At 43.9% G+C, this 15543-nt stretch overlaps 1 protein-coding gene across 1 annotated transcript; it reads left to right on the forward strand.

Moving 5' to 3' along the window:
• The first annotated feature begins 1989 nt into the window (after positions 1 to 1989).
• Positions 1990 to 7775, forward strand: LOC120901060 (uncharacterized protein K02A2.6-like). The gene is made up of 4 exons (XM_040308763.1): positions 1990 to 3168; positions 3262 to 4087; positions 4181 to 4647; positions 7636 to 7775. Exons 1-4 carry the CDS (start codon positions 1995 to 1997, stop codon positions 7773 to 7775), a joined length of 2607 nt encoding a protein of 868 aa, XP_040164697.1. The 5' UTR covers positions 1990 to 1994.
• The last annotated feature ends 7768 nt before the right edge of the window (positions 7776 to 15543 follow it).

Genomic DNA, 15543 nt, shown 5'->3' on the forward strand with positions numbered 1-15543 from the left:
TTTTTTGTGTGGTTTTGTATGAATTGTTTACATGATTTCAGCCTCCAACTGTCAAACTCCATACAAAAAACTAACTAGAATCGTGAAGGCCCCCAAAGTCAGATAAGTATTCGCTGAAGATTGTACGTGTATTCAACGATATTAATACCATCGCATTGCTCCTACAACGTGTGTGAAATATCATCAGCTGCAACGCCATATTCTATCGTTATCTGTGTGAGTCTCCGTTTTAGCCACTGTGTTCATCATCCCGCATTCATCATCCTGAGCGTTCATCCTCCTGCGAATTCATCCTCCCGCACGTTCATCATCCTGCGCGTTGATCGTGTGTGAGTGTTTCATCGTATAACACAGATCGGCGCCAACTTCATCGCATTAAAGCAACCACCTGTTGGAGACGCTAACCCGTCGGCATAAACGCGTTGCGTTGTTTGACGTTTGCTGCTTGGGTCGGAACCGAAGCCAGGAAAGTGCGCGCTCTTTGTATGCGATCTCCACGGTGTACGGACGTGTGTGTGAACCAGAATAATTTGTAACCCTTTAGAACTATCTGAATTACCGAAATACAAGAACTTTTACTTCGTAAATACAACAACTGGCGACGAGAATACCACGATGTCGAAACCACCTGCAAAAGAAAGCTCAGAACAATGGATAATTGAAATGTTCAACCAGCAAAAGCAAATGCTTGATCAGCAGCAGCAGCTCTTGAACAGTGTATTGTCGGCGATGAAAACAAAAATGATGATGGATCGGAGAAAGCGATCGATGCCATTGCGGGGCAAATAAAAGAATTTCACCACACGGAGGATACAAACTTCGAGGCTTGGTATAGCAGATACGAAGGTTTGTTTCTTGACGATGCGAAGCGGTTGGATGACGGAGCAAAATTGCGTCTTCTTCTTCGTAAGATTGGCGTTACGGAGCACGAACGCTATATAAGTTCCATCATGCCGAAACAACCGAAAGACTTCGATTTCAAAACCACCGTGGAGAAACTGAAGAAACTGTTTGGAGACCGTGAGTCCATCGTGTGCAAACGGTTTAAATGCTTGCAGCTAGTGAAAGAGCCTCACGAAGAGTACGGAGCGTATGCGTGCCGCGTAAATAAAAAGGTTGTTGAGGCGAAGTTGGCGGGGATAGCAGAGGAGGAAATAAAATGTCTGTTGTTTGTCTGTGGTCTAAAACGGGATGCGGATGCTGATGTACGAGTTCGGCTGCTCTCAAAGATGGAAGACAACAGTGAAATCACGTTAGATCAGCTAACCGGTGAAGCTCAACGCCTGCTTAACCTGCGCCAAGATAGCAACCTTATCTCAAACACTGCGCATGAGGTAAACGCAGTGAGAAAGAATGAGACGAAACAACAAAACATCAAAGGAGGTGGCAAGGAAGCGAAAGCAGTAAGTTGCTGGTTGTGCGGAGGGCAACACTTTGCACGAGAATGTTCTTTTACGTCACACAAATGCGAGGACTGCAACGAGATAGGTCACAAGGAAGGATTTTGTGAAACGGCGTACCGTAATCGTTCTCGCTATCGCAATAACAAAGCGAAGGTAAGGGTGGTGACAGTGAACAAAATCCAGGCTGGCCGAAAGTATGTCACTGCTGCGCTAAACGGACGCGAGCTGAAACTGCAGTTGGATACCGGTGCAGATATCACCATTATATCGCAGGGAAAATGGCGTCAGATAGGAGGTCCCAAATTGAGTCCAGCATCCGTTTCAGCGAGGACAGCTAGTGGAACACAGCTTAAGCTACTAGGTGAGTTTTGTTGCAAAATGACGATTAACAAACAACAGAAAGAAGCGTTAGTTCGTGTTGTAGAAGAGGAACTGTTACTTTTCGGAGCAGACAGTATGGATGTTTTCGGGCTTTGGAAACAGCCACTTGATGCCTTTTGCAACATCGTTGGGTGTGTTAAAGATGCCGCAGCAGCTGTGATTCAGCAATTTCCATCGTTGTTCTCGAACGAACTTGGCCGTTGTGATAAGATGAAAATTAGTCTACAGTTGAAGGATGACGTGAATCCTGTATTTCGCCCGAAACGTCCAGTAGCGTATGCTATGCAGTCGATGGTTGAAGATGAATTGACCAGGTTAGAGGGTAATGGCATAATAACACCCACTGATTCTTCGGAGTGGGCAGCTCCGATTGTGGTAGTACGGAAGGCGAACGGAACAGTCCGAATATGTGGCGACTATTCGACAGGTCTGAATGACGCGCTTCAGCCGCATCAGTACCCGTTGCCTATACCACAAGACATATTTACAGCCATTGGAAAATCAGCTGTTTTTAGTCAGATTGACTTAGCAGAAGCTTTTCTCCAAGTGGAGGTATGTGAAAGGAGCCGTGAGTTGTTGACGATAAACACTCACAAGGGGCTTTACCGTTTCAATAGATTGCCACCGGGAGTAAAGACAGCACCTGGTGCATTTCAGCAAATCGTTGACTCAATGTTGAGCGGATTAGAAGGTGTCGCGGGTTATATGGATGACATCATTGTAGGCGGTGCTGATGAGGAAAGTCATTTGAAAAACTTACGCGCAGTTTTGATTCGTATCGAGGAGTTTGGTTTCAAGCTACGGGCAGAAAAATGTTCCTTTTTGAAGCCCCAAATCCGATACCTTGGACATTTGCTAGACCGGCAGGGTATACGACCAGACCCAGCAAAGATTGAAGCGATTTTGAAGATGCCAGCGCCAACGCAGCTCAGCGAAGTTCGTTCGTATTTGGGAGCGATAAATTACTACGGTAAATTTGTGTTTCAAATGAGAGATTTGCGTTACCCCTTAGACCTTCTTTTGAAAAAGGGCGGAGAATTCCAGTGGACAGCTGAATGCGAAAAAAGTTTTCGCCGCTTTAAGGAGATTTTAAGTTCAGACCTTCTCCTGACCTATTATGATCCTTCCAAGGAAATTATTGTGTCAGCGGATGCTTCATCAGTAGGTCTTGGAGCTACGATCAGTCATCGGTTTCCAGATGGTAGCATAAAGGTTGTTCAGCATGCTGCTCGTGCTCTAACGAAGGTGGAAATGAACTACAGCCAGCCGGATCGCGAGGGTCTTGCAATCGTGTTTGCAGTAACAAAGTTCCACCGCATGTTGTTCGGACGCCGCTTCATCCTCCAAACCGACCACCAGCCGCTTCTTAGAATCTTTGGCTCACGTAAAGGAATTCCCTTGTATACTGCAAATAGACTGCAGCGCTGGGCATTAGCACTACTTCTTTACGATTTCGCAATCGAATATGTTGCGACAGACAATTTCGGAAATGCCGACATACTGTCCAGGTTAATGGACCGACACGAGAAACCGGAGGAGGACTACGTCATTGCTAGTATCCAGCTAGAGGATGATATTAATCATCTAGTAACCAGTGCTACTCAAGCCCTACCGTTGAACTTTAAAGATTTGGAGCGTGGTACACAAGCAGATCCTTTGTTAAGGAAGGTGTTCCAGTTCGTCCAAAATGGTTGGCCAAAGGGTGAAGAGAAGACTGAAGACCTAAAGCAATTCTTCGCACGACGAGAGGCCTTATCTACGGTTGGAAAATGCCTTTTATTCGGAGAACGGGTAGTAGTTCCCGCGAATCTTCGGAATCGAGTGTTAAAACTGCTACACAAAGGTCATCCTGGAGTATGCCGCATGAAGGCGCTTGCAAGAGGGTATGTGTATTGGCCGAAATTGGACAGCGAAATCGAGAATGCAGTGAAGACGTGTCAGTCGTGTGCAAGTGCGGCGAAATCTCCAGAGCATTGCACACCAGTGGATTGGCCAAAAACTACAGGCCCCTGGCAGCGTATTCACGTTGACTACGCTGGACCTATGGAGGGAGAGTATTATTTTCTGGTTGTAGATTCCTACTCGAAATGGCCGGAAATAATACCAACGCGTCAAACCACAGCACAAGCGACAGTTCAAATGTTACGGGGATTGTGTGCACGGTTTGGTATACCAGAAACTGTCGTAAGCGATAATGGAACACAGTTTACAAGTTCGGAGTTCCGTGACTTTTGTATGGAGAATGGTATTCATCACGTGCGGACTGCGCCATACCACCCGCAGTCAAACGGCCAAGCCGAAAGGTTTGTTGACACGTTTAAGAGAGCGGTCAAGAAGATTCGGGAGGGTAGAGGTGAGATGCACGAGGCTTTGGATGAATTTCTTTTCACCTACAGGAACACGCCGAATAGAATCTTGGATCAAAAATCGCCGGGGGAGATGATGTTAAATCGCAAGGTTCGAACGTCTCTGGAGATGTTGCGTCCATCATTTCGCGATATTCGACCAGCGGATCCAGTGGTGGCCGACGAAGCTACTAGGAGGAGTTTCTCCATAAACGACCGTGTCTACGCAAAGCGATACCATCGAAACGGCTGGGAATGGGTATCTGGAGTAGTCGACAAGCGCGTGGGTAACGTAATGTACATGGTCAAAATCGATGGCAAGACCTTGCGCTATCATGTGAACCAGCTTCGGATGCGTAATGCAGAGACCAACGAAGGGCGAACTCAGCAACCAATGCCACTGAATGTGTTATTAGATGCCTGGGATATGTCTGGAACAACGGTGTCAGCATCCTCATCTGAAACATCGGCAGCGACTACAACAAATCTTGCGGAACGTGAGATGACACCTGCGGATGGTACAGAAGCAAGCCTACGCCGCTCGACGAGAGTGAGGAAGCAGCCTGCGTGGTTGGAGGGGTATCATCGCAGTTAAAGCGGGGGAATGTTGGAGACGCTAACCCGTCGGCATAAACGCGTTGCGTTGTTTGACGTTTGCTGCTTGGGTCGGAACCGAAGCCAGGAAAGTGCGCGCTCTTTGTATGCGATCTCCACGGTGTACGGACGTGTGTGTGAACCAGAATAATTTGTAACCCTTTAGAACTATCTGAATTACCGAAATACAAGAACTTTTACTTCGTAAATACAACACCACCCAACCACCACGATATTCCTGCAACCACGACACATAGGTCGGCACTACGTTTGTGTGCAGATTGATCATACTACAAGCTTCAAGTACCAGCAACGTGTGCGTGAGTATTACAGTGTGCGCGAAGCTACGATCATTTCATCTTATAATCCGCCATCGCATTAAACCGAGAGTTCATCGTATTATCAGGAGTGTCAAACCCAAAGTGTAAAATGAGTGAACCAGCTGTAAAGATTTTTGAGCTTAAGAAACGCGATATATTTTTGAAACTTCAATTAATTGCCGATTTTCTGCGAACGTATGATAACTCGAAAGCTCGTGAAAAACAAGGTAGACTGCAATCATTAGAAAACATTCGCATACAATTTGATGAATTGAAAGAACAGGCATATGAAAAAATACAAAATGAAGAAGCCAGACAGAGCCGTTAGCAACGCAATTTGAACATACTCCAATTACCGCAGATAGTTATACAACAACTTGGGATGCACTAGTGAAACGATTCGATAACACCAAGCGCAATAAACGAGAGTATTTTTTGGGTATACACAATTTGAAGCGCATGAGTATCAATTCAGTGCACGAACTACAGCGTGTTGTAAACGAAGTAATAAGGCTAGTGAGGGGACTTCAACGATTGAAGGCACCAGTTGACCAGTGGGATATTCCACTAACAAATATGCTGCTGTACAAGCTAGATGAGGATACTGTTTGGGCTTGGGAAAAACATGCTGCTGATCTCACCGAAGATAAATATAATGATTTAATCAAGTTTCTCGAAAAACGCATTAGCGAACAGATAAATCATCGTACAAATCAGGTTTACATGGTGGCCGGTAGGCAGGTAAAACCCAATTGCAACATAGCTCTTCCTATCCAAGTCTATGAGAGTAATCAGAACATAAACCGGTGTGTAGTATGTGGTGAATCGCACAATGTAAACTCTTGTCCAAAATTTGAAGCCCTTACAATTGCTAATAGAGAAGAGTTAGTAAAAACCCAAATGCTTTGCTTCAACTGCTTAAGAGTGGGCCATTCAGTGCGATACTGCAAATCTAACTTCGTATGTAAACACTGTAAAGGGAAACACCATTCCAAATTATGTAAACGAACCATATCGATGGCAAACGAAGAAATGATTCCCCCAATTCCCTCGGTAACAGCAACTGCATACAAGGCTAAGCGCAAAAGGGCGTTGTTATCAACCGTACTGATATATATTGATAATATTCACAAAACACCATGTATTGTCAGGGCATTAATTGACAATGGTTCTCAAACAAACTTAACACAGAGAAATTGGCAAGACAACTCGGATTAAAGGGGTTTAGATTGAACGAACCTGTATGTGGCATTGGAGGATCGATTACGAATTTAACTGGAGTAGTCGTTGGTGCCATACGATCAAGAATATCGAACTATCATTCGCATGCAGAGTTTCTTATGTTGCCCAAAATCACATCAGAATTACCGACGGATACTATTGACATTAGTAACTGGAATATTCCAAACACCATTCATCTAGCTGATTCTGAGTTTTATGCTCCAAACCAAATTGATATGCTTCTAGGAGTTGAAATATTCGTAGAGATTATAAAGAGCGGAAAGATCAAACTAGCTGATGATTATCCAACTTTAATTGAAACTGAGTTGGGATGGATAATTGGAGGTCCGTACAAATCTCAGCCTAATACTGCGAATTTAGTTTGTGCCTTGTCAACTCAAGATGAAGCCGCTACCTTAAATAATCTATTAGATAACTTTTTCAATATTGAAGAAGTTGGTGAAGAACGAGTTTGGAGTCAAGAAGAACAAAAGTGCGAGAAGCATTTTATTGATACAAGCACACGAGACTCTACCGGAAAGATAATTGTGCGATTGCCATTCAAGTCAAATTTAGAGTTGGGTGATTCACAACAAATTGCATTGCGGAGATTTACTGGGCTAGAGAGAAGATTTGCTAGAGAACCTGAAATGCTTCAAGAATACGTAGCTTTTATGAAGGAGTATGAAGAAATGGGACACATAAGTAGAGTTACCACACAGGCGACCGAAAGTGAGGGCTATTACATGCCACATCACGCTGTCTTCAAAAAGGATAGTCTAACAACAAAATGCAGGGTAGTATTCGATGCATCATGTAAAACATCAAATGGTTTATCGTTAAATGATGTTTTGAAGGTTGGTCCTACCATTCAACAGGATACTACCAACATTTTAATAAGATGGAGAACAAGAGCAGTTGCAGTCACAGCTGACGTGGCAAAAATGTATAGGCAAGTGTGGATAAATCATGAAGATCGTCGATTTCAGCGAATCGACCTGTGGAGATCTAAACCAAATGAGCCGATTGAAACCTTTGAGCTTAATACCGTTACATACGGTACTGCAGCAGCACCGTTCCTAGCCATCCGAGCACTGAATAGCATAATCGAAGATCATCGAGTGCAATTTCCGCTCGCTGCTTCAAGAAAGGAAGATTTTTACGTCGATGATCTTATCACGGGTGCAGATACCGAAGAGCAAGCAAGACCGTGTTCCATCAGTGGAGTTGATTACGCGGGGCCTATTATGATGAAGGGAACACATCGGCGTGCAGCATCGAAAAAGGGTTATATTTGTTTGTTCGTCTGTTTTGTAACAAAGGCTGTCCACATTGAGTTGGCATCAGATTTAACATCTCTTGCATTTTTAGCCGCCTTAAGACGTGTCGTTGCCAGAAGAGGACTAGTCGCTGAGCTACATTCGGACAATCGTACGATTTTCAAGGGCGCGTGTAGCCAGATGCAGGAAGTCTACAAACTGCTGAACTCTGATGAACATCGGGAGAATTAGATGGTGCGCGGACCATCAAATGGTCTTTCATCCCTCCTGGAGCACCACATTTTGGAGGACTGTGGGAGACCGCCGTAAAATCCATGAAGCATCATATGATTCCTAGGACGCGAATGGTGAGTTGACATTTGAAGACATGTCAACTCTAATGGCAGAGATCGAGGTTTGTTTTAACTCTAGGCCGTTGGAACCCGCCAGCAACGATCCAAATGCCCTGGAAGCTTTGACCCCTGGACATTTTTTCGTGGGAACCAATCTACAGTGCGTACCTCAGGTCGATGTAACAGATATCCCGTCTAATCGGTTAGATCATTGGAGACAAGTTCAGCGATATGTACAAATGATATGGCGTAGATGGCAGCAAGAGTATTTGCATTCTTTGCAAAAGCGAACAAAATGGAATAATTCTGCATGTGAGATTGAAGTGGGAAGGTTAGTGATAGTCAAGGAGGAAAATGTACCAATTTGTAAATGGCCTTTAGCACGAATCAGTCAAATTCATCCAGGAGCTGATAACGTTACACGAGTTGTAAATGTGAGGTTTGCGAATAGAAAGGAGGTCCAGAGACCTGTTACGAAGATTGCCATTTTGCCAGTAACAAACAATAATTAAAAACATACGTTTTTGGTGGCCGGAATGTTACGCATAATCTTGGGGAAGCAGGTTGAAAATGTTTAACGGGAATTTGGAGAGTTTCTAGAATAGAGAATGAACTGTGGAGAGGTGAGCTTCGGCTGTGGAGAGAAGAACTTCGGCTGTGTAGAGACATTAAAGAGCAAATATTGAAACCTATGAAATTTTAGTAGCAATAAAGAATTCATCGAAACAGCTATCGAAACAGTTACTAAATACGTGTTTGTGTGCAAAATGCGAGATATTAATTATATGATGCATAACATAATTTTCTTGCGTATTTTTTAAATAATAAAATAACATTTGAAGAGCTCTACATTTTTTCAGATGTTCGACAGGACGCGTGATGTAGAGAACCAGAACAACATATTTATTAAGTTGCCGCTATTTGGCGTAACGACCTATGGGGGGTATACAGGCTTATTAGTACCATGTAGCCGGATATTCAATCATTAACACGAGGAGACGGTCCATAGCAGGCTTGAACCCACGAAGAGCATTTTCTAGGTTTTACCAGTTTAGGACTGTACCACTTATCTCTAATATATCTAAAAAAGCAATTGTTACGGGAAATAATGGGTGGTACATAACGATAGCAAATATGTATAAAGGTGCTAGGCATACACACGGTCGCAAGCGAGCCGTCAATGTCGCTCCGTGCAATGTGTAGTGTTCCAACGAGAACAATACTGGAAGTGGTTTCCCACGACAACAGGCGCAGATCGCGAACGGAACCTCAGCGTGCAGAGCGGTTTTTATGGAATGGACCGTCCGGTATGCAGATGACTGCATACCCACGGAACGAACATGATCACGTCATGTGGTTGGCAGCTTGACTGCCAGGTGGCAAAACACCAAGCACTACCGAAACATCAAACCCAGCAAATTAGTCCAAGTTTCGCAACAGAACAATAAACATGTATTTTTTAAACTCACTCAGGAGCTGTCCAAATGTGATTGTACATTTTCTCAAACTAAAGAAAGTCCTGTCTCAAACAGAAAATTAGTACCTTATCATGTTGAACAACACAGATCATTTCATCGGACTCCCTTTGTCATACAAACTCTCATAAAGTTTATACTACACTATTCACGAACATAAAACTACGTTATACGCATAACGACCACGGGATGACAAAGTTAGAGATTAAAGGGATCGCTGAAAATCAAGCGCGTGCGCAACAACCCAAGTTGTATCAATAACGCCATAATCTACAAGACAGCCGGCAGCGCGACCGGTTGAAAAAGCAGAGCTAGCAGCCGGTGGAAAATGGCCCAATGAAACTTAGGACTCGTTCCGAATTGCACTTTGCGCCATTAATATCCGAGAGAGAGAAAGAGAGCTGAGAACGATAATTTAGATGCTTGCCGATGCCTATCAGTCATATCATGTCTATCATATGAAATACTTTCACGAACATACTATAACGTGCGCACCAGAAATCCCTGGGTACCATTACCTGGGTTAGATGAGCGCAGCGTCAGACAATGCAATAATGCAAAACGCGTGTTTGATAAGGTCATTAAACTTAGCATGTTTCCACAATTGATCAACATTGCTGAGGGCAGAGGTGGAGAAAGCAACTAGACTGCGGAGCAATTGTATGATGCCTGAGACGGTTCGCACTGAGCTGGCTGCTGACATGGCAACGAAAAAAGCCCCAGAACATTGAAAGTTGCTCCAAATGCTACGATGATAGTAGCGAAGCTGGAAAAGCTGGCTTTCGAGTGGCCATTTCCACCACAATGAAAACGACAACAAATGATATTGCCCGCATCTTCATCCACCTGTACCAAGAAGAACAGGATTCACCACAATGTAAATGTCCAAAGCCCGGTACGCTCTACGCCGCGGGTGGTTTTACCATCACCATGATCTAGCGCAGGGGTCTCCAAACTACGGCCCGCGGGCCGCATGCGGCCCTCAAGAGCTTATAATGCGGCCCACGATGACTTTGCCAGAGTTAATATAAATATTACGTTATTATGACTTTTTCAAATAAAAATGTATTTTTTACTTTTCTTATACAAAAATCAAGCTTTAGTAACACAAAACTGTACAAGTATCGTTAGTATTTTGTTGTAAAAACGAGTTCACGTTCACTCATCAGTTAAAGCTAGCGTCAAATGGCCCTCAACATAGTTATTTTTGAAGCAATGCGGCCCGCGAGCTGAAAAGTTTGGAGGCCCCTGATCTAGCGTGTTCTCAACACGGCATAACGGCCATATCGAGGCAAACACTGCCTGATGGTATTGATGGCATTGATCATCCGCCTTTCGCATTATCACCACCAGCTGGCTCGCCATCGGGTATAGTAAGGGTGCTGAAATGGTCTTTTTAATCCAAGGCACAACGTCGAAAGCAGCAGCTGCTGGTGAGAAGAACGAAGAGTCCGTAGAACAGTGGCTGCTCAAGCACCGCTAGAAACCGCCGTAAGCTAAGACGAACTAACGGTGATCAAGTTTTAAGTTATCTCCGGAAGAAGTCTATCACCGTAGGTGGAGTGACCGTTCTCACCTGCTGGCAGCAGTCACCTATTCGACCAAGTCCTACGTAGCACCTGTGAGGTATGGGGACATCCAGGAGTGCCTCTGGAGTGCTGCCGATTGCTCAAACATGTAAAGCGCAAGTCAGCAATTGGCATGAGCGCAGTGCAGTTTGCGGATCTCATACTAATCTGCCCAGCAAGCAAGGACACCCGTGAGCACATCCATCGTGGAGCAAAGCAGCAGCGTCGAGCAGCAACGTACGGAATGGAGCGCGATAACGGACCATGACATAGAGTTGCAGACGTTAAACGTAGATGCCTTCAACTGGAACCAGCAGTTAAGTCAAGTGGCCATGAACCATGATACCGGACGTGGGATCCTGGTAGTCATAGAAACAAGGGCATGTAACGTTCCATATTCGGGTCATGCATTTTTCCGCGTATGGGGACCATCCCTGCCGGATTGCCGGACTGCACGCAGTTCCCTGGCGTTGACCCGCACAATGATCCCTGGCAGGGCATGTTGAATGGGAGTTGGCAAGAACTAGAAAATATCTTGAAGTACCCTGACCACCTAAAAATACATAAGCACAAACAGCTGCTTTAAAATATGCAAATAAAAAACACTGAACATTCAACATTATACCTATTTCTTACCGAATTCAAGCACAGCAAAGCTAACGGTTTGCTTAACACAATTATTTACATTAAGGTTTTTTCAATTCTCAAATACTCTTTAGATCACAACATTGAGGTACTGGCGGTATTACAGGGTTTCGAATCATATAATGGACTACTTGATCCCAGTGGCGGATCAAGGGTATCGGGGGCCCTAGGCGGAACGACGAGTTGAGGCCCTCTGTAAATAGTTAATGTTGTTGGGGGGAGGGGGGGTAGCGGCACTAAAGTTGCTGTTGGGAGATTGAACAGTAAAGTTGAAATGTCGTCGGTGCCCCCTTCGATCATCAGTCGCAAACTCTTCAATTTTTGCTGACGGGGGGGGGGGGGGTGCAATTGATTCAGCGGGGCCCCCTTCGCAAATCATCTGTCGCAAACTCAAACATTTTTGCTGACGGGGGGGGGGGGGTGGCAATGGAGGTTTGCAAGCATATAGGGGAATATATCAAACGCTTAGGAGAACTGTACAAAACAGCTATGGAGTTTTGCATCCAGCTATGGAGCGCTCGGTTTTAGCGCTGTACAAACTAATCTTTTTTTTTTTTAAAGCACCGCGTGATGTTTTTAATGTTTGGGGTGATTAAACACTTGTTTTAGGATCATCAGAAGGAAATAGTGGCTAATCCGTAATAATATTTATTCGGACTAAATTTTCACTACGTCCTATCCGATTCAACATCCCACATATTCGTTTGACATATTCCCCTATATGCTTGCAAACCTCCATAGCAACGTTGCATACATCCCCTAACCATTTGAAACATTCCACCGAGTGGATCAAGTAGTCCATTATATGATTACAAACCCTGTATGATGCTCATGAAATGAAAAATCTATACTATTTGATCATCTAAATTGCAAATCAAAGGTTCCTTAGACAACAAAAATATCAACACTAATACAAATCACAACAAAGTTTTCAACAGGATGACGGCGGTAATGCACACATGTGTAGAAGCGAGACAGATATAAGAATTCAGCAGGCACATGCACAGCGTGTGTCATAATTTTATGCGCGAAAATCTTTAAATTTAAGTTATTCATGACAAATTGTATCGACATTTTAATACTCTGACGAACTTTAACGAAAGATATGTAAAAACTTAATGAAGTGCAATTAAATTTAGTGCAATATCATTAGCAGAACGTAACATTTTGATATTTGTTTGTAAATTCAGATCCTGGGAGCTACTACTTTTTTGAACAATAACTGTAGAAACAAAAACTTTGTCTGAGTCCAGAACAGCAACAGAAAGATGTCGTACCCTGAGTGTGGAGATGTGTGTGTGTGTGTGTGTGTGTATGTGTGTGTGTGTGTGTGTGTGTGTGTGTGTGTGTGTGTGTGTGTGTGTGTGTTTGTGTGTGTGTGTTTGTGTGTGTGTGTTTGTGTGTGTGTGTGTGTGTGTGTGTGTGTGTGTGTGTGTGTGTGTGTGTGTGTGTGTGTGTGTGTGTGTGTGTGTGTGTGTGTGTGTGTGTGTGTGTGTGTGTGTGTGTGTGTGTGTGTGTGTGTGTGTGTGTGTGTGTGTGTGTGTGTGTGTGTGTGTGTGTGTGTGTGTGTGTGTGTGTGTGTGTGTGTGTGTGTGTGTGTGTGTTTATGTGTGTGTGATACAATGCGTGTAGGACCCTCTTGGCAGAAATCGCCTGTACACTCTGCCTCTCGCTACCCCCGTTCAACACTTGCGAGCAATCATGCGACACACTCGCACACTTCCATACGTCTCCACCCCTGAACGCTCACATCGTTGAGGTGTTAAGCAAAAATCCCACGCAAACAATGAGACCCCAAATTTTGAGTGATTCAGGCCGAGGGGTATGAGGAAGCTTGAGGAAGCACGGAGAAACGCGCTGCGATGAGAGTTCGCATTCTGTTTTACACGCGCGCTTCACTAACACCAATACAAATACCGTGCTTTGACGAGCCGTCTGTGAATGTGTGTCTTCTTTCCCCCTCCCCACCCGTAGCGCACGGTGCGCTCTGCAGTTCTCAATGTGTTTGTGTTCTTTCGAGCCATGCTATCAACACATCAAAAGCTTGTTGTTTTTCGCTTTCTTTCATGCACTTATTCTAAAACTAAACACAAACACGGTCATTTTTTATTACATTAAACACTTTATTGAAACATAAAGTACACACTAAAGTACACATTTAGAATCCTTCATACTCACGAATGACGTCATACAGCAAAGTACCGGGTCGAGCCAGGCTGCGGGAAACTTGTCGACAATCTGCGTTGACTCTGTTCAGCAAATTCTTACCTGTCGATCCACGCACTGCATGTGCGTTTGTGCACACTGTTTATTCACTGCACACTTCACCAAAACACACCGGCGCACGAGACTTATAACGAAATGCGCATCAACGCACAAACACTGCGCGCGGGACTTACTTAGAACGAAACGCGCACAACCATCTCCGGCAAAGCGTCGCGCTGTACTGTTGGTTTTGCACGCGTAGGAGGGGGGACATACGGAGCGATGGTTCGATGCTGTAGTGTAAGCGAGACAACACGATGTGACGAGCAGCTCCAAGTTGAGCTCGCTGAAAGAAGACACACACACATTCACAGACGGCTCGTCAAAGCACGGTATTTGTATTGGTGTTAGTGAAGCGCGCGTGTAAAACAGAATGCGAACTCTCATCGCAGCGCGTTTCTCCGTGCTTCCTCAAGCTTCCTCATACCCCTCGGCCTGAATCACTCAAAATTTTGGTCTCATTGGTTGCGTGGTATTGTTATATCTGTGTGTGAGATCCTCGCTCTCACTCCGCCATGCCTTACCAACCTATTTCATGCCGCAATGCTTCCACATTTGTGGTGTTGGTAAAATTTTCAATCTGATGAGAGAGCGAAAGAAACTATGAGTGAATCATAGTTCTATTTGGCAAAACAGAAATAAAACAGATAAAACAGATAATAATGATATTTAATACAACACACAATAATTTACAATTAGTTTAAGAGTAATAAGTATTCAATAAATGTGTGTTGTGTTTTAATTTTTTTTCCTGGCTATTGAAAGTTGTACACAAAACTATTCTAAAAATTGGGACAAGTATTGAAGCTGTCCCATAGTGATAAAAGTTGTTTTCTTCATCTTCTTCATTCGCCTCCCTCGTTTGACAGATATCAGTGTTGACAAAAATTGGCTTGGTTTGGTTCGGTGAAATTCTGGAGTGATTTATGCTGTTTAACTAATATTATTTCAATAAAGTACAGTTTAATTTGCTTGTGCTTACCGAGCATATAAGTGCAGTTAACCAATATTTATTTAATTGACTTATAGTGTCAGTGTGCGCAAGTGTGAAGGCGTTAAATTGGTTTTAATTAGCAGGTAAGTTGTGAAAAAGGTGATGATTGCTGGTGTTTTTTTTTTTTCTTTTTGAGTTTATAAACTGTATATGATATAGGATCCAGATATCCAGTTCGTAACGGCTCGAAGCAACGGGCAATTGTGGATCAGAAAGAAGGAAAGAAAGGGTGAGAGGGGAGAATAGTGAGCGAAAGCACTCACAGCCGGTGAGAGCGTACCCGCTTGGCAAAGAGTAACTCATTTTGATTCCTCTGGCTACTCCTGGCCCTAGCTTTGAAGGAATCATGCGACACACTCGCACTCCACTACCCCATCCCATGGAAAAACGCTCCCACCATCGAGGTGTTGACCAAAATTTCGCTGTGTGCATGAGACACACACTCGCACTCCTCCACCCCTCCATAGCCGATCGCTCCCACCGTTGCGAAGTTGCAAGAATTTTTGCTCTGAGCGTGAGACCCTGAAGCGCAAGAGATGACACTATGTGTAAAGACGATCATAATTCGATATGGTCAAAATGCATCAATAATTGTTTCATTTATCTGGTAATGATGTTTTCACTTCATCAAAATTTTAAACATTAACAACTAGGCTGATAACAATATTTGAAATGTAAATCAGAATAAAATCAATTCATTTGAAGTAAAATAATTTCCAT

The sequence above is a fragment of the Anopheles arabiensis genome, chromosome 3 (assembly GCF_016920715.1).
Source record: "Anopheles arabiensis isolate DONGOLA chromosome 3, AaraD3, whole genome shotgun sequence".
Lineage (NCBI taxonomy): Eukaryota > Metazoa > Arthropoda > Insecta > Diptera > Culicidae > Anopheles > Anopheles arabiensis.